Source organism: Cyprinus carpio, chromosome A13 (assembly GCF_018340385.1).
Source record: "Cyprinus carpio isolate SPL01 chromosome A13, ASM1834038v1, whole genome shotgun sequence".
Classification (NCBI taxonomy): Eukaryota; Metazoa; Chordata; class Actinopteri; order Cypriniformes; family Cyprinidae; genus Cyprinus; species Cyprinus carpio.
In genome coordinates, this window is record NC_056584.1 from 8,226,836 (window position 1) to 8,250,815 (window position 23,980).

General features: G+C 35.8%; 2 protein-coding genes across 6 annotated transcripts in view; both read left to right on the forward strand.

Annotated features, from left to right (window-relative positions):
• The first annotated feature begins 12,396 nt into the window (after positions 1 to 12,396).
• On the forward strand, positions 12,397 to 14,506 carry LOC109102347 (cytochrome c oxidase assembly factor 8-like). Its single transcript, XM_019115693.2, has 5 exons — positions 12,397 to 12,802; positions 13,118 to 13,315; positions 13,626 to 13,689; positions 13,873 to 13,963; positions 14,354 to 14,506. The coding sequence occupies exons 1-5, from the start codon at positions 12,701 to 12,703 to the stop codon at positions 14,475 to 14,477; spliced, it is 579 nt and encodes a 192-aa protein (XP_018971238.2). The 5' UTR covers positions 12,397 to 12,700; the 3' UTR covers positions 14,478 to 14,506.
• Positions 14,507 to 15,636: 1,130 nt separating this feature from the next.
• Positions 15,637 to 23,980, forward strand: part of LOC109093738 (kinesin light chain 1) — a 34,066-nt gene continuing 25,722 nt past the window's right edge. For 4 of the 5 annotated variants that reach the window (XM_042768589.1, XM_042768591.1, XM_042768590.1 and 1 more), the window contains exon 1: positions 15,637 to 15,991. The gene's annotated coding sequence lies outside the window, so the exon portion shown is untranslated. The remainder of the gene's footprint in view (positions 15,992 to 23,980) is intronic. The other variant, XM_042768593.1, reaches the window with a different exon arrangement.

The window sequence follows — 23,980 nt, forward strand, 5'->3', positions numbered from 1 at the left end:
CTCTGGTTTAAAAGGCCTCGAGCCAGTTCAGATACTTGATTGTAAAGAAAAATGTGCGTGATGGGTCTGATTCACAGGTTTCCATGGAGACCACAGAGCTGAAGTCAGATAGGAAAGCTGAGTGACCAGAATGATTTCCATTATTCCCCACTTCAGTTTAATCACAGGAAAGTCTATTTTGGTTTTCTAGGATTAAGATATAATGGTTCTTCTCACAAAATCATTTATTTTTCTTGTTTCCTGTCTTATTCTCTTAATTTATTCTGGTGTTTTACCTTAAGATGTACTATAGTGCCCAATCAAGCCTATATTTTATATTTTCCATACCAGTTTATGAGGCTAGAGGTTTTCTGTCTGTGAAGTCTTTGATTCAATTTTATTATTTGTTCAAAGTTCAATACCATTTTTACATTTCTAATTGTTTATGTGAATTTTTGATTATAAACATAAAGGCAAGAGCACAACAATACACAGAGATAAAAGGTCACACAGTTCAGATTTGTTATCTGCCCTGAGATCTGTGCCTCAGGTGCTCCTCAAGTGCTCTTTGTAGCTCATAATAACTGAATGGATGCATTTTTTGGATCCAATAATTCACAATTTATATTTCTCCCTCTTCTGATTCAGAGATTGAGAAAACTGTGAAAATTCCAGTATGAACATTCATTATGTCAGTGAAAGGTCAGTCAGTTTGTCTCGCCACTCCCACAGACCCACAGTTTGCTCTGATTGTCTGAACATATTCCATGCAGAAGTGGCAAGAGCTGATGATATTGCAATCAGATATTTGGTTTTATGCAATTCCTGTGAGCACTCAAGATTCTTGGTTGATACAGTAACTGTTTGATGCAAGGTAAGGGTATTGTTAACTAAAAAAAAATATCTTGCTAACTGAAATAAATCTGAAATGAAATATAAATATTTGACAAAAAACTTAAATGGAAATTTAGAAAAAATAAGTGTACTGTAAGTTGAAGTACTAAACTTAAAATAAAGCCAGTCAAATTTACAAATAAATAAATAAAATAATAATACACTGAACAAAATTATAAAAGCAACACTTTTGTTTTTGCCCCCATTTTTCATGAGCTGAACTCAAAGATCTAAGACTTTTTCTGTGTACACAAAAGGCCTATTTCTCTCAAATATTGTTCACAAATCTGTCTAAATCTGTGTTAGTGAGCACTTCTCATTTGCTGAGATAATCCATCCACCTCACAGGTGTAGCATAACAAGATGCTGATTAGACAGCACAATTATTGCACAGGTGTGCCTTAGGCTGGCCACAATAAAAGGCCACTCTAAAATGTGCAGTTTTATCACACAGCACAATGCCACAGATGTCGCAAGTTTTAAGGGAGTGTGCAATTGTCATGCTGACTGCAGGAATGTCCACCATATCTTGTTAACTGAAATAAATCTGAAATGAAATATAAATATTTGACAAAAAACTTAAATGGAAATTTAGAAAAAATAAGTGTACTGTAAGTTGAAGTACTAAACTTAAAAATAAAAATAAAGCCAGTCATATTTAAAAAATAAATAAATAAAATAATAATACACTGAACAAAATTCTAAACACAACACTTTTGTTTTTGCCCCCATTTTTCATGAGCTGAACTCAAAGATCTAAGACTTTTTCTATGTACACAAAAGGCCTATTTCTCTCAAATATTGTTCACAAATCTGTCTTAATCTGTGTTATGTGAGCACTTCTCCTTTGCCGAGATAATCCATCCACCTCACAGATGTAGTGTATCAAGATGCTGATTAGACAGCATGATTATTGCACAGGTGTGCCTTAGGCTGGCCACAATAAAAGGCCACTCTAAATGTGCAGTTTCATCACACAGCACAATGCCACAGATGTCGCAAGTTTTGAGGGAGTGTGCAATTGTCATGCTGACTGCAGGAATGTCCACCAGAGCTGTTGCCCGTGAATTGAATGTTCATTTCTCTACAATATGCCGTCTCCAAAGGCGTTTCAGAGAATTTGGCAGTACATCCAACCGGCCTCACCACCACAGACCAGGTGTTACCACACCAGCCCAGAACCTCCATATCCAGCATCTTCACCTCCAAGATTATCTGAGACCACCAGCCACCCGGACAGCTGTTGCAACAATCGGTTTGCATAACCAAAGAATTTCTGCACAAACTGTCAGAAACCGTCTCAGGGAAGCTCATCTGCATGCTCGTCGTCCTCATCGAGGTCTCGACCTGACTGCAGTTCGTCGTCGTAACCGACTTGAGTGGGCAAAAGCTCACATTATATGGCATCTGGCACTTTGGAGAGGTGTTCTCTTCACGGATGAATCCCGGTTTTCACTGTATAGGGCAGATAGCAGACAGCATGTATGGTGATGTGTGGGTGAGTGGTTTGCTGATGTCAAGGCTGTGGATCGAGTGGCCCATGGTGGCGGTGGGGTTATGGTATGGGCAGGCGTATGTAATGGACAACGAACACAGGTGCATTTTATTGATGGCATTTTGAATGCACAGAGATACCATGACGAGATCATGAGGCCCATTGTTGTGCCATTCATCCATGACCGTCACCTCATGTTGCAGCATGATAATGCACGGCCCCATGTTGCAAGGATCTGTACACAATTCCTGGAAGCTGAAAACATCCCAGTTCGGACATGTCACCCATTGAGCATGTTTGGGATGCTCTAGATCAGCGTATACAACAGCGTGTTCCAGTTCCTGCCAATATCCAGCAACTTCGCACAACCATTGAAGAGGAGTGGACCAACATCCCACAGACCACAATCAACAACCTGATCAACTCTATGCGAAGCTGATGTGTTGCACTGCGTGAGGCAAATGACGGTCACACCAGATACTGACTGGTTTTCGGACCACCCCCCCCCCCCCAAAAACAGTTAAAACTGCACATTTTAGAGTGGCCTTTTGTTGTGGCCAGCCTAAGGCACACCTGTGCAATAATCATGCTGTCTAATCAGCATCTTGAAATGCCACACCTGTGAGGTGGATGGATTATTTCGGCAAAGGAGAAGTGCTCACTAACACAGAATTAAACAGATTTGTGAACAATATTTAGAAATAGGCCTTATATATACATAGAAAAAGTCTTAGATCTTTGAATTCAGCTCATGAAAAATGGGGGCAAAAACAAAAGTGTTGTATTTATAATTTTGTTCAGTGTAATAATAAATGACTATAGTACGGAGCCCTGCACATGGCATGCAGGCAAAAAATAGTAGTCTAAATCGTGTGCACGACTTACTATTTCGTTCCCTCGATTTATAAATTGTGTGCACGATTTACTAATTCATTCCCTTGATTTGCTAAGTTGTGCACACGATTTATAAATCGAGAGAATGAATTAGTAAATTGTAAACACAATTTAGTCGACGGAACGAATTAGTAATCATGTGCACGTTTAAGTACATCGAGGGAGCGAATTAATAAATCGTGTGCACAATTTATTTATTTTTTCTTGCATGTCATGTGCGGGGCTCCGTACTAAAGAACATGAAATTACTAAAAATTTTACTAAATTCAGAATGAACATAAAATTTTTAATTAAAGCTCATTCAAAATCTGAATAAAAATGATATAAAACTATGAACACTGGTAACACAGTAACATTGGTTTGCAATTAATAGCATGCAGACAGAAATCCAAATCACTATTTTTTTTTTTTTCCTGTAAAAATGTTCACAGAACATGTCTTCACATGTATTTTTTCCCCTCATGCCATTGTAGTATTGTGATATATCACATTTCAGATAAACCCTCTACTTGCTGGGTTTTGTGGTTGTTTCATATGTAGGTCAGAGTATAGAATCAAATAGGTCTCTTCCTGTTTGTGTGAGTTTCACTTTAGAACCGTGGAGCAGTTTTAGTTCTCTATTTAGCTCTTCAGTTTTAGTCTGAAGTGAGTAGTCATGCTCATGAGTCTATGAACCATATGGATATAAAAAACACTGCACAAAGGCACATTCATCAAACCCATCAACATATGCTGATGACCAAGTAACTCTTTTCAGACTGCAGCATGTGACTAGACTGCTTCTCGGTTTTACCATCTAGTAACAGGCTATTCGATCAAAAAGTAAATCCGGCACAGATAGCATATAGGTGTACTTTCACACTTTCTGTGTTCTTGTCATTCAGTATGCATGCGTTTGAGCATACAAGATAAGATACTTAAATGTGAGCAAATAAGAAGTTTTGTGGCATAATGTGACCTCATTTAACGTTTAAGATATGATCTCATAGTTGAGTTCTTCATTTTGAGGTGACAAAAAGCACAAGCACAAAAAAACACAATGTCCAAAGTATCTGCCGTATAAAGATGTATACATTTAAAAGCCTGCTGCATTGTAAAAAGCACAAGGAGAGATGCAATAAACACATGCTTTCATTTTACTAGAGCAGAATGATGCATGATGGGAGGCGTGTGCAGAGGCGCACGTATACTTGTTTCTCCTAGCCAAAGTACATGAAAGCAGAAAAACCTGCTGTTCCTGTTGTAGAGTCAGTATACATTATGTAAACTGGGAACATTAATGAATGGATTTGTTGAAATGGGATCAAGACCATACTGAAATATGCATCTTTAACATGTAACACTTGCTCCACAGCTGCATATGACCCAGGTTTATATTTAATAAGATTACAATTATGACTTTATTAACAACAATAGTAATAATCTATTATGGCAGCTTTCTAAAGCTTATGGTGACTTTGAGTATCAGAATGAATGTCACATTTTCCACAGGCATGAAAAGGGAGGGGGCTGTATTTGAATAATGGGTCATATTTCACAGTGAGTCATGCGTTAGTGGTTAATATATCAGTTTCATACTGCTGTGCCATTTAACACATTTTACAGAAATGACTGGCTCTGCCTATACATACTTAGGTTTATACATACAGTATAACATCCTGTTGTCAAACTTAAGTAAGAGTAAAGAGACCTTTATGGAAATCGAAAGTAAGTTAAAGTAGCTCTTTAGTAAAATTAAAGCAACTGAACTTATAACTAAAGGATGTGAATGACTGACATTTTTCATAAATGATTCATTCTTTTGTCTCTTATCAGCGTAAAATGTATTGTTTGCATAAGCAAGGTAGAATTATAATATCATTGCTAGAAAAACTGGTACTAATGCAAATATCACTTCATGACCATATATTTGATCAAAATGTCTCTAGAGGCATGGCATTACACAAATGCACAAAAACAAAGAAATTAGTATACCCTCCAAAAGTAAATATAAGTTGGAAATATATATGGGTTGATTCAGGTAAATTAGGATATAGATTTCATTTGTTGGCTGAGTAAACTTGTTTTAAAGCATGCTGTGTTACTGTTGCTATGAATGTGTTTTTAAATTCTTGTGGTTGGTGGTTTGCTGCTCTTGAGCTGATGATGACTAATAAGCAACAGTGCAAAACAGATTTCCTATCATAGAGCCTGTTTGTTCTGAATCACTCTATGGCCTGGTTTGCTATGTTATGTGCCCTGTTTAGTGTGTTGATGTTTGTTTTAATCGTGTTTTCTATGCTGAGCTGAATTAAACGTTAGGGTGTGCCACATTCCACTCTGAAGCTGAACATTCAGAGTTCAGCCTGGCCTCCCCCTGCTCAACGTTTATTGTACACGTACACACTGGAAAAAGACCTCATGATTTCAAGATGTGCGTGCTTGCTTGTGTTAGATGAGACTGCTCTCTAATGGACAAATAAGGGAAATAAGAAACTGAATGTTGAGAAAATATTTTTAGCATATTTGGTAACTAAACAAGAGATGTATTATGTTCTCAATAAATTAGTTAATTGAGTGTTGATTTTTTTTTTTTTTTTATTATTAATTGATGTTGAGAAAATATTTTTAGTTTTCAATTTTGCATTTTCAATTTATATTTTATTAATTTATTATTATTATTTTCAGTCCAGATGTACACTTGCAACCATTCATTTAAAAAAAGTGAAATATTATTACATTTTAAATTACAATTTAAATAACTATTTTCTATTTTCATATTTTAAAATGTGAATTATTCCTGTAATGGCAAAGCTGAATTTTCAGCATTATTACTTCACTCTTTAGTGTCACATGACCCTTCAGAAATCATTCTAACATGAAACATTTCTTATCACTTTTGTTTTGCAGAAACATGATTCTTTTTTCAGGATTCTTTGATTAATGGAAAGTTCAAAAGAACAGCATTTTAAAATATAAGTACTTTGTAACATTATAGATGTCTTTACTGTCATGTTAGATCAATTTAATGCATCCTTACAGAATAAAAGTATTTGTTTCTGCTTTCATAATAAAATAAAAAATAAACAAATAGCGATCATAATCAATCTTTAATGAACATTTGTTCCAAATACTGTACATGATAAACACCCCACGGCTTTCCAGCAGGCCATGTGTTTAATGTGTGAATGCACTCAAAGACCTGTGGGTAATATCCAGCTGTTGTGTGGCTGCTGGCCAGATAGTCCTATTCAATGGCTGATTGAGATCACATAAAACAGATGTTCTTTTTTGACACTTCCTTTAATGTCCTTTAAATAATTGTGTTTTGTGTGTTAGGGAACACATCTGCTGTGTTTTGGGATAGACTCATCCTGTGGTTCTATATTGAACTTGGGTTTGGAGTGATTTCTCACAGAAAGCATGATAAGCAGCTGTCTGCGGCTGTCAGGCTAAAGCTGCTGTTTAAGTTGTCATAATCTATGTTTGCTGCATTCCAGAGGCATTGGTTTAGCACACAGGGTCAAATTTGATTTACATTCAGTCAGTGTATAAGGAACCTTTCAAAACATGCATTTTTAGAGAAACCCTTGACAAATCCCAATTCCACTAAGGATATGATTTGATGTGGGTAGAGACAACTTTCATCTACTTTCATCTACAGTCATTTTGCAAATACCCTGCAGAATCTGTGTTTCGCATTTTAAAACAATGAGAGAGCTCATTATTTTTTTACTTCCCAGAAGTTATATAACACAGGTTTACTGTCAGTATATTAGACCATTAGACCTCAAAAGAGCTATAGGAACAGGCCAATAAGAAACCATTTCAGATTTTGTTCAGTTAAATGCTATACAACACACATAAGTTCTTACAATGATCTTTATATGAGAGAACATGTGGGCATGTGTAAGTGTGATCTGAATCAAATGGGAATAGTGTTATATAACATGTTTAAATGGCCCTCATGTGTGCACATTCAGATCCCATTGATAATGTTAGAGCTGTTAGAGTTTTCTAACTGGAGGGGGTGTGCGAGCACACGTAACCCTGAAGGGTTAAACTGGGCAGCTCAAGGTTTTCAGTTATGTCTGTAAAATCCATAAAATTCATAACGATTTAACTTGTGCAACTGATGAGTGAAAACAGATCCATAACAGATGATAGGCAAGATAAATAATTTATCACCTACAGTGATAATACAGTACAATTACTGTACTGCACATAATTAAGGCATTAAGCGCCTGTCGAATCTTATTTTTCAGTCTCCTCTTGGTCAGTGAACCTCGGGGTTGTTGTACTTTAATCACCTTTTACTGCAAGCGGTGAACTAAACAGACTATTAATCCATTTTGCATTGGACTCCAGAAACTGACTTTTGGAGACTGTGCTGTTAGACAGAATTATTAATCACATAAATCACATGCTGCCATCTGGTGGTCACTGAAAAAACAAACAAGATTCATTTCTATGTAGTATAATAGTAGGATACAGTAATATGCAGCAGCAGTATGTGCCTGTGTGCTTTATCACAAAACTTTTATGAGACCCCTGCTATATAAAATTTTAATTAATCCAATTTATATATGCATTTAAATGAGTAAAAAGTGACAGTAAAAACATTTATAATATTACAAAACGTGACACTGAAGACTGGAGTAATGATTCTGAAAATACAGCTTTGCCATCACAGGAATAAATTACATTTATTTTTAAATTGTAATAATATTTCACAATACTACTGTTTTAACTGTATTTTTATTTTTTATCAAATCAGTGCAGCCTTGGTGAGCTTAAGAGACTTCTCTCAAAAAATCTTACCACAACCACACACTTTTGAACAGTAGATATGTACAGTAAATGAAAAATGAATTTCAGAATGTCTTGGTTTGTCTTTCTTTTGCTTTAATGACAGCAACAATCAAGCATCTTACATAGCTGAACTTTTCTTCATTTGCTGATTTTCAGTGCAGTATCATTCTTTTGGACACGACAGTGGTTGTGTTTGTGTGTATTTCTGCATCTGTCACTCTTGCCCCAGGGGCCGTGATGTCCTTGCTGTCATGGGGTCATGAGCATGTGTTGACTGTTCTCTGCTGTCCCTCATATGCTGCAGTTATGTTGGTGGAATCAGAAGCAGAGAGATGCATTTTCTGCTGCAGGATTAGAGAGCCCCAGGGACAAGAAACAGTAAGGTTTCTTTTGTGTCTTCTTAGGGTTACTGAGTGCTAATGCAGAACGAGGGTCTCCTGATGGAGTTTTGTCACAGCTGCACAATTATTAGATTTTTTTAGTTTTGATTTTTTTAAATGTATTTATCATTTTCATTACTGCCTGCTGTCCTTCAGAAAAATCTTTCAGGTTACACAAATTCTTTGGATTTCCAGCATCTATTGCATACTGAACCCTTTCCAACAATGATTTTGAGATCCATCTTTTCACACTGAGGACAACTGAGGGACTCATACTGTATGCAACTATTACAGAAGGTTCAAACACTCACTGATGCTCCAGAAGCAAACACGTTGCATTAAGAGCCAGGGGTGTGTTAACTTTTGAACAGAATGAAGATGTGTACACTTTTCATATTATCCCTAAATATCATATTTTTTTCATTTAGTACTGCCCGTCAGAAGCTTCACAAGATACTTGCATGTGTCCCAAAAAAAAGACAAAATAAGTTCAATTTACCTGAATACATCTGCCTAAACTCATTGAGTTATAATTCACAGTTATAATTATAATTATAATTCATTATACACGGTACAGTATATATATATATATACATACATACATACATACATACATACACACATACATACACACACACACACACACACAGCCTAACCTTATATGATATATATATATATTTATATATATATATACACACACACACACACACACACACACACACACACACACACACATATATATATATATATCATGCACTTTTTAATTAAAAAGTGCATGCTTTTTTTTTGATTATTTCATAATCTGCATTAGAGGCAGTAGTGCTATTGCATTAACATCATGTTGTGATATTTGTATTAGGTTACCAATTACATTTATTTGAAATGAAGATAAATTTGTGCAGTAATACATTTTAAAATAAGCCAATTATAAAGCTCAATATATCTAGTCACAGATTTACAGGCTCGTGACGCTGAAATCTGTTGACAGACATGCCATTGTTGAATCATAACTCCATGAGTTTAGGCTGATATATTTAGCTAACTAAGTGTGCTGTGGTATTTTCTATGCTCCGCATTTCAGGCAAACCCAATTCCTTTTTTAAACACCTATTTTGTGAGCACAGTGAGGGGTTGCCATGGAAACAGGTTGAAAGATCCCAGGCCATAATTAATACCTTGCCACAAACATAAGTTATTTTCAGATCACCATCTTTTATTTATCAATCTAGACATGTAAAAATCAAACCACTCCGCTGACCAAAGCATCCACACAGCAGTTTGAAAGTAGTGTGTTTTTTTTTTTAAACAAGCATAAACCAGACATTATACACGAAGCGTCGAACATCATAAATAGCATAGCACATTTAGACAATCTCACAGATCACAAAAACACATTCGCCCAGACAAATAGTCAGATAAGGAAAACCAAAGCAAGAGCGGGTTTTTGCTTTTTAGCTAAAGTGATTAAAAAGATAATGGAAGTTAAAAACAACTTTGGTATAAAAAAAAGATGGACATTCTTCATTACATTCTCAATCTTGCAAGTAGAGTAATGGTGCTTGTAGCCTGTGTAATGAACTTTAGTATGGCATCTATAAAATGAGGAGAACTCCTCTGACAAATCACACTGCATCAATTTTGCCACGTCTCATCTCACATCAGTCATATAGCTACTAATAAAGACTGTAATTGCCATAAACAAAATTAATAAAGACTGTGTTTTGAATATTATTGTACAGACCTTGTATTGTCTTTGGACTGTCTTCAGAAAAGATTTGATGGTGTTTTGTTTTCATCTTCACTCTATGTAATATACAGATTACTTAAATGCTGAAGTGTGAGGTTTACCATTTTATGAAACTTTTCAAAGCTTTGATTGAACATTTCGTCCATGCTATTAGATAAATGTTGTCATTTAGAATCCAGACATCATTGTGTGTCTGTACCCTTTGAACATATCCAGCAGATTTTAACAATAGCATGATAATACTGATAACCATGATCATTTAGGTCACTATAATCATTGTGATATGACATTTTCATACAGTTACATCCCTAACATCATATATTTTTGTAGAATTAAATTGTATTAATTGTGTTAAAATAATAAAAAGAAAAATAATCGATGAAGCAAGGGATGACTTTTTATTCATCTTTACCTGGAGGACCTGGACATATTTCATATCAAGTTGTGTTGATGAATAAGGCTTGAAGGTCAATGCCATGTTATGTATAACTTATATAATCGATCAAAACGAGCAATCTGTCTCTTTCGCCCATGTATGTGCACTGCATCTGGAGAACTGTGGATGCCGTCATTCAAATGTCTACACTTCATAAGTGGAGCATATCTTTAGAAAATTAAATTAAAAATATAATTTAATTAAAATATGTTAAGCGTGACTTTTACAATACCAACATCTGATTGTCCACTTAAATTTTATACATTTAAAGCATGTCTTAAGTAGGTCAAAATCGATCATAATAAATCAGATTTTTTCTCATTACAGATCAAAATCTATAGCCGTGTCGTGGACTCCGTTTTCTTATAAAATTAGAAAGATTATTAAAACTTTATCGATATCGTTCTTGGTGTAAATGCGCTGTAAGAGTATAATGATACCACGTAAAAATATAGATATATAAAGATATGATATAGATACAGACACACATAAGATATTTAAAGACATTATCATTCTGCTACGATACCGGTATACCTAACCATTTAAATATCGTGCTACACTCAGTATCTGAAGATCAGAAAAGCAGTCAAAAGGGAGAGACTTAAGTAAACGAAAAATATCTTGAAGTGTGTGGAAGTTAACAAAGAATGACTCGTTCACTCAAAAGATTCGAAAAAAGATTCGAAAACAGCGACTCGTTCACCAACGAAGCACCACACCGGGGAGACCATTCCTCTCATCAGGAGGGATCCCTCACACTGTCAGGTCTTCAACATGAACACATTAAATACATAATAAATAAATAAATAAACCTATCTCGCCGCCCCCGGAGGCGTGTCGCGTCGATGCAGCGCGGGACGCATTGATAAACGCATTTGATAAACACATTTAGGCGATGAAGTCAAAAGTGGACTCCCTTCCACAACACAAAGTGGTTTCATCTTTAATGCGCAACAACGTCAACGAATCTGCTGTAAACGTAATAGCTGAGCTGCGTGAAACCATTCAAAACAACACAAATGACTTGAAATAATCATAATCCGCCTGTGTAACTTGCTGCTGTCCCGTCCATTTAAATCACACAGAGACCCCGGTCAGCTCGCGTGTTGTATGAATTAACGACATAATTATACGACCACATTTCTTATTAAACATGGTGTTTCACAGGCTGTCCATCCTACCTGCATATCCAGCGGACAGCCATCGGTGCGCCCGTGTTTACAGATTATAACGACGCGATTCCGTTTACAACCACCGGGCGTGCATTGTAAACCAGCTGGCCAAGCGAGAGCGAACGAGTTACGAGGGGTTGAATTGATTAAACATCGATAACACCTGTCCAAAAATAAATAAGCGGCCTGAAGGAGAATACATGTCAAATTGTTTTCAGGCGTTTTAAATTGGCAGGAGAATATAATAAAATTACACTCTGACTATCATAAAAAAAAATAATAATAATAATAATAATAAGTGGGGTCAGTAAGATTTTAAATGTTTTTTAAGAATCTCTTATGCTCACTAAGGCTGCATTTATTTACCCCAAATACAATAAAACAGGTATATTATTGCAATTTTGCAAAGTTTTTAATTTATTGCTGTGATGGCAGAGCTGTATTTTCAGCATCATTACCCCAGTCTTCAGTGTCACATGATCTTTCAGAAATCATTCTCATTTGATGTGATATATTTTAACAGTGATACATACAAGGGATAGTCGCAAAAACGTTTCGTAACTCATGGTGTGTTTTGGTCGTCCAGTTTGATTAAATCAGAAGCACAGGAAGTTACAAAAATCTTTATTTTTTTTGTTATGGAAATATAATTCACACAAAATTCGCAATGCACTCGTTACAGAACGCGATATGTTACGTTTAATATTATTATTATTTTCAGAAAGCAATAATATATATCCTCTCTTGTAAGAAGTACTGATGCATGAGCGAGCTGAAGGACTTTTGTTTTGAATTTATCCACCGTGTTAAAAATGTACTGAAGGTTCATGCTGTAACGGAGGCCAGTGGAGAAACTGTACTTATTATTATTATTATTAATTTTTTTTGGTCAAGGTCAATGACTCATCAACGATGAATGTAAAAACAGGCAGTTATTTAATATTTAGGTCCCTGTGCTGTCGAGGTCATCGTCAAAGCGCAAGCCGACCACCGAAACACGTCCCGCGAGCAGAGGTTACTCTTTCAAATTAACCACACACACTCTGTCACTTATATGCACGATGGCACGCTTAAAAAAACTATATGCCCCAATTAAATGTAATTATTATTGCTATTATTATTTATAATTTATAAATGCACATATTTCCCTACCTTTTCTTTTAAGTTTCTTAACGATTATTGAAATCCAATCATTTATATATAATTTAAATGAGAAAAAAAAAAATTACTATTGTAGATTCAGTTGTCTAATTGTAACCAGAATTATTGTTTTTTGTTTGTTTTTTGGGGAATTTCTTATGCTGCCTTGTTTTAATCTTTTCTTTGTAGAGGACCGGATTCAGTCCAGCAGCAGCATCAAAATGTGACTGGATCGGTCCTCCAGACAGACTGTCAAACCTGAGGCCCATCATATACCACATCCCAGAGAATGAGACGCCACTGGAAAGGACGTTGAGGCACCTGAGACAGGACACTGAAGACTGGAGCCACGAGTTCTGGACTAACCAGAACTTCACATTTAGCAAGGTGTAAACCACAGCTGTACGGTGACAGCTTAAAACAACACAGTTTGATGCAGGAAACACATTTAAAGAAGGTTGAGTAGTTACTGCAACTATTGAAATCAACACTTGAAGTTCTTCCTTTACTATTATCACCACTAGAGGGTAGTTTTGTGCTGTAAATGTGTATTTCTTTAGCCGCTTGATGAAATATGCTTATTATTTGTATTGCTGTAAATACTTAAGAGAGTGGATTTTATTCTTATTTGTGTATATTTTTAAGATTTTGGCCTCTTAAAACAGTTTAAAAAAAAAAAAAGTTCTTTGTCTTACAGGAAAAGGAAGAACATGTGAGATCACAGCTGTCCTCAAAAGGGTTGTCAGAGAGAGATGATGATGGTGAGCTGTCTAATATGAACATTACCTACAGTGTATTTATCACACTAACTGGCAAAGATATAACCAAATGTCGATGTTTAAGGATCAATCATTGAAGAGCTCATATGGATCGACCTGATACTTGAATCTTAAAGTTGTTGGGGACATGCCTTGTGTATGATGTGTCATTTATTACGGCTCCAGGAAGGAAAAGGACTTTAAGCAGTGAGGAAATGGCAGTATTCTACAAACACTTCTTGGACAAAAACATGACAAGGCATGCCAGTTATAACAGGTGAGATAAATACTCAAATACTGACTATTATATAATATGTTGTATACAATCTTCTACATGCCTTCTGCCCTCTGCTTGATAATTCATGCTTCTTTAGCAAGTAAAAGGCTGTTTATTTGTTCATCTCTCAGTCATCACTGTATTACATTGCATTATATGCTTTGCCCTCACAAAAAATAAAAAAAAACTACATAACTTTGATCATTAAGCATTTAAATATCATCTCATTAAAATGAGTTGGTTATCTGAATCAGCCGTGTTAAATAAGAGAGACATGCAAAACATGCAGAGCAGTAATGTATTCTTCCATAAAAAAATAAAAATAAAATGTCAGGCTTTACAGGGTTAATTCCCTGTTATTCATTTCTTACAAATGTTTTTGTTAATCAGGGAATGGTATGGAAGGAATTTCACCATTACACTTCTGATGGCGAGAGTAGCTCTACATAACACCTGGAGGACTCTGACTGGACAGACGAGGGGAACTGGACGAGAGAAAGGCAAATCTACATGAAATGCAAATAAAGACTGTAAATCAATCGACTCTCTGTGGTGCTGTCTCTGTGTGGAAGTGAAAGCACTTAAGATAAGAGCAAAGACTGCAGCAAAATCTGGAGCTCTTGTGAAATACTGAAGATGCTTGTCTGCTTGTGTTTGTAAATATGAGAGTGTAATGCAGTTCATCGGGCTAGATCGTCCATTCTCAGTTTTCAGGAGAAAGTAGCGGTATATTTTTACAATCTCAATCTTCGAACTAAGCTCAGAACCTGACAATTAACCCATGTTGCTGTGAACTAAGCTCAGAACCTGACAATTAACCCATAAGTGATAGTTCACCCCAAACCGTATCCTTCAACTCACCCTCCTATTACACCTAAAAGATTTTTATTTTTACAAGCTAAAATGACACTGTTTTTGGTTTATAGAGTAACAGCCTCTCTGTGACCTCAAAAATTTATTTTTGGAAAATGTTTGTGATTCAAAAATGGGGGGGGGGGGGAAGGATTATTTATTTTTGAAGCTAAAACACTGATAGAATAAAAGCCTCTCTGTGATTCTGTAGTGTTTTTGGGAAATGTTTTGTGTGTGAAGGAAAATGATTTCCATGAACTGTCATATCGAGGTAGATAAAAATAATTCACAAAACTGTGAATTAAAGGGAGAAAAGATTTCTTAACTTCTCAGAGATGAAGCGAAGTGATTACCAAATGCTTCGAAGCAGGAGAAATCTCTGTTACTCCACTCCTTCTATTTTTCTATGTTACGGAGATGTTTTCTATTTAATTCCAAATCTTTTCAATCTCATGTGATCAGAATATATGAAAATCGTAAAGTTAATGGTTATTTTTACTCTTAATCTCATGCTTAATATTTTCACATTTTTTTAATTTTTATAGATATGAGCATTTTGTGTATTATTTTTTGTAGAGAATTTTGTTATATATAATGTGGATAAATAAATATATACTTGAAGCTAATATTTTATTGAGTTGTGGCATGATGGTTTTGATTAATGTCTACATTAATGGCATTTGCCATCATGCCACATTGCGTGACTATGTATACATTTGCGAACTAAAAAGTTAAATGAACAGAAACAATCAATGCTAATATAGTTAAGAGAGTAGAATATTCTCCTTTAATCCTGGGATGAATGACCTCATGAGGAGGAGGAGGAGGAGGAGGAGGAGGAGTGAAGCTGCCGGGAGAAACACAGCGCCATTTTCAGCCAGTGCACCTCGAGACAGATGCGTCTGCGCTGAGATCCGAGCGGTTTCGCGAGCGACTGTGTGATTGTGAGTCTTGTTTCTGCGCCACTCTGTGATCTGAGCTCGTGCTGGAGGACTCGGACTGACAGGGCAGGAACTTCCCCCGTCGAGCTCCGGAAGACTGGACACACACTCACCATTTCAGCCCCAAACCCTCACAGCCAGGCTGCGGAGCGTTATACAGGCTTGAGGCTCGTGGTGGGACCGGGAGGAACCGGCCCTGTTACGGTTGTGTGTGATCTGGATGTTCCGCTGAACGGTAAGATGTTGTTCATGCTAACGAGCTAACACGCGAGGCTCGCTGGGAGTGTCGGGATACCTGTCAAACCAGTGTTTACATCGCTGTTAAACCGCTCGGAGATCGCTGTCTCTTTATTAGAGCCGGTTAAATGTTTGGGTTGAGAGTCAGACGTGTCTCAGAGGGAGTAACGTTAAGTGAAGGCAGAAGCCCAGTGAGGCCATGACATGTTAGTTATTCACTGCACCAGACACAACTCTTAACCATCCAGAAGATCAGCGCTAGATCAATATTAACCCAGTGACAGAGCTGTGTTCATTCAGTGTCAGTCACTGCACCAGAGGTCTGTTCGTGGCACAGCCCTAAAACAGTGGAGCTCAAATACTGCTACCGAAGAACCCCAGCATTGCACGTTTTTTTGATCCATTACTGAATATACCTGATTTATATCATAAGTTGCAGTACAGGGGTCTTCCAGGATCGAGGACGGCTGTTTTGAAGGATTGTTCACCTTCAGTTGCTGGTCCCCATTGACTTCCATAGTATGAAAAAAAACACAAGTCAATGGGGGCCAGCAGCTGAAGGTGAACTATCCCTTTAAACCAGAAGATCATTAAATAAGTTTAAAATCACTGCACCATTATGCATGTTGGACCACATCACAGCCTGCCTCATGATAAGAGTATGATCATTAAATAAGTTTAAAATCACTGCAAGATAGATAGATAGATAGATGTTTCTGCCTCATGATAAGGCATTTCTACTATTAGGAACCAATATTAATAACTGAGCACCAAATAAGTAATGAATACTTCTGAATGGTAGCTCAGCTGTATGTCTGAGATGCACTCAAACTTGTAACCATATGAAATCATTTTAATGATCATGACAGCTCTCTAGATGTTTTTTTCTTTCCTATTAAGAGCTGCCTAATTCCCTAATAAATGTCTTAATGAACTGGTTCTGCTGGTCTCAGATGAAGCCTCGTTAGACCAGTTGACTGAGTGATGAATAGAATCAAATTAAATCGTTTGCTGCAAGAAATTGGTTTTAATTGTTTTAAATGAAACGCATAATGTTTGACTCACCACTATCATTGAACTCATTCATTATAACCCAAATATTTAATAAAAGATAACCAATTTCGTGACAGTCACAAGCTTGGTATCATCTGAGCACAAGGTGCTTGATCTTTCTGTGTGACGTGGATCTTTTTAGTTCGTATGCAGATGGCTGGCTTTGCCCAGCTGACATACAGTCTGTCTTTGCTCAGTGAAAGCATCTGTGTTTTAGTGAAGGGATCTCAGTCTTTGAGCGGCGTGAATGTGTGGAGCTCGGGCAAGTTCTCCTCTGGGGATCAATGGGAGAGTTAAAACTTTAGTTTATTATTCATTAGCTATGCTGTCTGCAAATTTTGAAACTGGCACAAAATGGGGTTTATGTAAATGAAAAGCCAATAATTAATGATATAATAATTAGTAATATAGAAATTTGTGAACTTCAATATGTAATAATTTAATTTAATAATAAAAAGCATAAATATGTATGATTAAAATAAAAAAATGTAAAATAAAAACAATAAAATGAAACACTTATTAAAAATTATTCAATATTTGATTAGTTTACCAGCATGTCATGTGACTATTAATCAGCAGCTGAGAATGTGTTCTTTAATTACTAAAATATTAACTAAAAACCTCAGGATGTAACTAAAGTAATTATTTTAGGTCAAAGAGGTTTGGCTGATAAAAATGTTTGTGTATCTCTGATATACAGTTGCTGAACGATTCTCTTATTCATATTCCATGGTATTTATGTACATAAAATAATAAATGTTATTACTATAATATATGTGCAAAAACACAAAGTCACACTGCTAGTTTTGTTGTGATTTTGCTTGCTTTGGTATTGATATATGTCCTAGTCTTCACACTTGGATGTTTTTGGACACAATACACCTGATTTTATAGGATCTCCATTAAAAGTAACATAATAACAAGGGTTTCTTGATTCGTTGTTTATGCTAACACGGTTTCACTCAATTTTTTTGTTCATGCACAGCTGAAACTAAAAAACTGAGACATCAAGATGCTTCCCAAAAATAACACTAAAACAAGGAAGCATTAAATTGATCGAAAGTGACAAAATACATTTATGCGGTAAAAGAAGTTATTTATTTAAAAATAAATGCGTTCTTTTGAACTTTATTCATCAGAGAATTCTAAAAAAAAAAATGTATTGTGGTTTCCATATTAGTATTAATCAGCACAACTGTTTCCAACATTGATAATAATATTAAATGTTTCTTGAGCAGCAAATCAGCATATTAGAATGATTTTGAAGGATCGTGTGAGACTGAGGATTATAGTAATGATGCTGAAACTAAAAACAAGTGAAACCATGAATGAAACCGAGTTAAACTGACATGTTATTTAGATGACGCAGGTGGATGTCACTTTAAATTTGGCTCTGTTTCTCATGCAAAGCTGTTGCATGACATTAGAAGGCTTGGAATATAGCACCCAAAATGGATGGATTATTTTATGGATTATTATGGCACTCATTCACTTAAATTATAGGCTACTGAGATAATGACCAGGATGGTCTTTAAAAAAATCTCATTTTGTGTTTCACAGAAGAAGAGAGTGAATGATAGAATTGTCATTTTTAGGAGAACTATTCCTTTAATCTCTGTCCTGTTTTTTTCCCCTTGGTGTGTGGCCTTCCTGTAATGTCAGCAATATCTCTTCCTGTGACTCGGGAGCGTGGATGTTGTTATAGTTACAGGCATTAGGTTCGACCCCCTCTCCCTTCCCCCGCGGTCACAGGAGAGTATTACCCAGTAGACAGTTTTGTGAGTCATGCTGGAGTACTTCTATCGGCTTAACAGCTCTAATGAGCCTTTCATCCAACCTGCTCAATCCCTTCAGCTCTCTGCTTTCAGGCTCTAACTTCCTTAAACTGCATCTCTAGCGTTCTCTGCCTCATCCTCTCCAGATTCAGTAATAAAGGATTGATTGTTATCATGTAATTGAGTAGGAGGTGTTCAGGCCTGCAGTGTTTTTCATTTATGATCTCATACTGTTAGGATTAGTTCACACTGCACATTTGTCTTTGGAAAAGTGTAAATTTTCCCTCTGCTCTTGTCTATCATGACATCTCGCCATGGAGCTGCACGACTGATGCACACAAGACAACATAAACACAGGTGGTATTGCTGAATTTGACATGTTTATGCATGTGTTGTGTTCAAAATAGTTCCTAATAGTGATTACTGCTTAGTTTACAGCTGTGAATTTTTTTTTAAACCACGTACGAATTGATTTAATGTGGTTTTTTTTTTTCTTTTGCTGAACATTCAGACCACAAACTGCTTTATGGATTTGAGTCAGATTTTCACACTTTTCAGGGCTAGAATTTCGGTGAGGGATTGCACGTAATTCAACTCATACCCGCAGTTTCCTCTCTTGTAATGCGGGAAATTCCTGCGAATATTTCAGCGTGAGAGACGCTCAGGACAGTTTCACGGAATAGCAATTGCACATGCTTTTGAGTTTTATATTTTAAACATTCAAGTGCTCAATTCAGTACTTGCATGCTCTTTGTGAAACCTCTTTCTGTGAGCTTGCACACTTAGAGCCGCATCTGAGCGCACGCGACTATAGAATGAAGTTGTTGCACCTATTGCGCTTAAACGGCCAAATCCATACAAAATTGTCAAAATGCCTGTCTTAATGAGTATTCACGTAAACAGTCGATTTATACTAAGCATTGTTGGTGTATAGGCTATTAGGTGAATGTAAACAGTTGAGAAACAAAACTTAGGCTATGTGTAACAGTTAGATCCGTGCATGAGGTCTTAAAGAGACAGCAACCTGAATAAACCTGCTGCTGTCTGTCATTAATGTTCATTTATACATTACAGACTAACCAGTGTTATTTTAAAGTTAAATAGATGATACCGTTTCTGTACCTGAATAGTACCTGAAAAAGCACAGTTGTATGTTGTTATTGTATTTGTTTGTGCCATTGCTTGTCATTTATATATTATTTTATTACTGACTTTTTACTTCTCTTTTTTAGTTAAAATAAATTCAATTCAGAGTTTGAAATCAAAGTTCTTGCCTGTCTGAAGAAAACTTCTCTGTGCTCCAAGGTCTGTCCTGCTTCAAAAATATTCTAACTTATAATTCCAATTCAGGGGTACTTGGAAACATTAGAATTTTGTTTTTTTAAATCAATAAAACAAAAATAATGACTTAAAAATATCAGGGCTATCAAAAGATGAAAATAATCACAATTAATATCTCATTTTTAGTTCATGTGAATGTTAACACGTGCAGTGTCTTTTTAAGGAAAGAAATTAATATGTAAGAGTTATGCGTACAGCATTGAGTTTGGAATAAACCTGTGCTAAAAATGTGTATTTTACATATAAATGAAGACACGGCAGATGTAGATTTCTGTCACTCTCTTGTCTTGACTCATCTCATCTCACTTGCACTTCTCTTTTCTTCACAATTCAACTAACGCCAGATGCTACTGAGCTCTGAACTGTCAAAACTTGTGAAACACAAACAAACTGTGCCTCATTAAAGGGACAGTCTTTTTTCAGCTACAGTATCAGTGGTTTATTTTAAAATGAATCATTGTAATGATAACTGGCATCCAGTATAATATGATTTAAAAGGAACACGTTTCTGTTAAGGTGTTGATAAAAAGGTACTTGAACGGATGGGGCTGTAGCTAATACCAATTAAAACTGTTCTAATTAATACACCTGGTATGTGTGCTTATATAGTGCACACTTCAAAAACAAACTTGATTTTTCCCTGAAGCTACAACAGCTGCAAATGTGTTTTTACTTCCTTGGATTTTGGATATAGAAGCAAGAGGAACTTCTGGAATCTCTGCCTCCTTTTCCTCTCATCAACTTTGTCACTCCACTTGTGTCCTCTATGTGCCCCTTATTATTACTTAAAGCTGGTTAGATAATCTGTTACCTATTTAGTGTATTTCTTGTACTTTGAAGAACCGGGATTGCATAACCCCAGCACAAAGCACAGAAACACACATTTACACTTCAAACAGAAGCATGAAATCTGCATCCCCATCCCTGCCGTGCTTTTGCTCACCTTTCCTTTGCCCTTTCTCTGTCCCCCAATACCTTTGTTCTTTAATTCATCTGAAAACACAAATCATCATTATGCAGAATAGGAACAAGACAAGGAGAGTGTTATTTTATCAATTTCTGCATGTAAACTGTAACTTAATGAGTCAGTTTTCATGATAGGTTGCATAAACGCAACTAAAAGTTGGTTTAATAAGTTTAAGTGTTTATCTTTATTTATTTACATTTTATTTTTTACTCTTAAAAGTAGAGATCATATCAGTTATATCTGCCAGTATTTGAGGATTTTTTAAATTTTTAGTTATTAGCATTGGTTAATTGCATGTTTAATTGAACATTCTCATTTCCTCTTTTTTTACATTTAGATTACATTTGCCATCATCTAATACTAACAATCACAATCTTTAAATACACTAATGATTTTATTAACAACACTTAAACAATCTTTAGCAAGTCTCAAAATGAATATACATTTTTCATACGTATATATGAAGTCACTTGTAATAGATTTTAGTTTTTAGTATTTTATTCTTAATTTATTTAGACAAATAATTTACCATTTTAATATCTGCAGTTTATTGGTTATCAACCAAAAATGAAAATGATTATCGATTTATTGACTTAAATTAACGATTATTTTTCTATTTTACAAAATAAATGCTCTTGCATTCTAATATATATTCATAATAACCATATGTAATGATGTTTGTTAATATTCTTAAGGAAATTAATATATGTGAACATGGACCACAAAACCAGTAATAAGGATCAGTTTCTCGAAATTTAGATTTATATATCATCTGAACTCTAAATAAATAAGCTTTCATTTGATGTATGGTTTGTTAAGATAGGACAATATTTGGTTGAGATACTACTATTTGAAAATCTGGAATCTGAGGGTACAAAAAATCAAAATACTGAGAAAAAAAGTTGTCCAAATGAAGTTCTTAGCAATGCATATTACTAATCAAAAATTAGGTTTTGAAATATTTATGGCAGAAAATTTACAAGATATCTTCATGGAACATGATGTTTACTTAATATCCTAATGATTTTTGGCATAAGAGAAAAATAAATATATATATATATATATATATATATATAATATATATATATATATATATATATATATATATATATATATATATACAATATATAACATACAATGTTTTTTTTTTTAATGTTGCTAAAAATGTACCCCAGAGATTTAAGACTGGTTTTGTGGTCCAGGGTCACATATATTGTTAACAAGAATATCTAACATTATTGGGGGTTCTAGATTAAATGAGAGACTCTAGTGGTTGGTCCCTGTTGGAAAAGAGCTATGGAAATTATGTTCTGAACAGTTTGTGCCGCATTAATCAGTACTTTGATTCCCATCATGCAATGGTGTTCTTGCTCAGTGGTTGTCACATGCAAGATGACGAGCTGCTTTATGGGTCACATGAATCTCTGCCGTCTCGCTTCCCATTTCCTGTCCCACAGGAATACAGCACAGGCCCGAAGCTCAGGAGCAGCACATAGACCCACCTCTTCTTTACATCAGCATTGTAGGGAGGAGACTGTGCGGTTGTTTTCACAAGAGAAAAGAAAGCTGAGGAGATGTGTTAATTTCTAATGAATGGGTTTTCCCAACATCTTCGCTGTAGTCTAGATGTATTGAGTTTGAAAGGGCAGCAATCTCAGGTTCTCTCTTCTTTCTCTTTGGGTTTTCCCAGTACGCTTGCGCTAACGTGCCTCACCCACTGCCTTAGCAACCGTGATCTGCCTTACCAGGTGAGTAGTGTCTTGGCAAAAACCATGACAGCTGCTTTGTGTCCCTGTGTCAGGCTAGGAAGAGTGAGGAGCCTCTCAAATTCTTGAAGTTTTGCGTTGTTGTTGCACCTCAGAGCGAACTTACTTTTTGTCTTATTTTTAGTTTTGAATTCCATGTTCGTTGTGTTTGCTAAAGCAAGCTACTAGCTAATACTTATGATTAGTGATTAATACTTCACAGTAAGTATTAAACGTTGGTGTGTAACTCATATGACACTGTTTGTGCTACGAACTTAAAGGATCCCTCAAATTATGTGGTCCGCTCTTATTTTCCTTCGAGATAACACTTATGATTTCACCTGGTGGATGATAAAAAAGGCCCAGACACATTTAACCGACATCAAAGAGCTAGCAGCAGTAGAAGCCTATTGTGGTGTTACATCAAGTCCCCTACACTTGGGGTGGAAATGTTGCACTTGAGTACACCTCAAAGACGGCCAACTAGCATGTGTGTTCAGCACCTGTGTGAGTGGAAATAACTCTCCATACCTGAAGGTGGCACTAGTCTGTATTTGTCATTCAAACTGAAAGGTGGACCCAAAACAAAGCAAATATGTGCGCCCTCTTGACTTGGTAACCTAGGCACACAGATTTGGTTTTATTTGTGGAGTGTAAAATTTTTATTTTTTTTTATATCTTTTTTCTTTATTGATTGATTTTTACATTGTATTATTTGGCTTCGAATCGTGGAGCATTTATTTAATCAACATGAGGATTAATGGCAGTTTACTACTTGAGATAGATAACCAATCAGGAAGACAATGTGTGCCAAAAATGGGAAGCGTTGTTCACTTCACATTTTGATTCATGGTTTTACCCCACACACATATGGCGTTTATGGCTCTCAGAAGAATAAATCCGTAGAGCAAGAACAGTCTTGTTCAATAAGTCAATTTGATTTTTTTTTTTTTTTTTTAATTTTTGACAAATATAATACCTTGCACACACGAATCTGTAGCAGGGCTCTGCCACCAATTCAACATGTGCAATCAGTCGAAAATCTACCGACGGGGGCTCCATCTGTGCAGAACACACTTATTTTCCATATTCCACTCTACTTGCAT

Bases quoted from the DNA above. Each gene is read 5' to 3' on its own strand.
- LOC109102347 (XM_019115693.2), top strand. From the start codon at position 12,701: ATGAATGTAAAAACAGGCAGTTATTTAATATTTAGGTCCCTGTGCTGT. The intron at 12,803-13,117 runs GTTACTCTTTCA...TTTTCTTTGTAG, and splicing joins AACACGTCCCGCGAGCAGAG to AGGACCGGATTCAGTCCAGC. The intron at 13,316-13,625 runs GTGTAAACCACA...TTTGTCTTACAG, and splicing joins AGAACTTCACATTTAGCAAG to GAAAAGGAAGAACATGTGAG.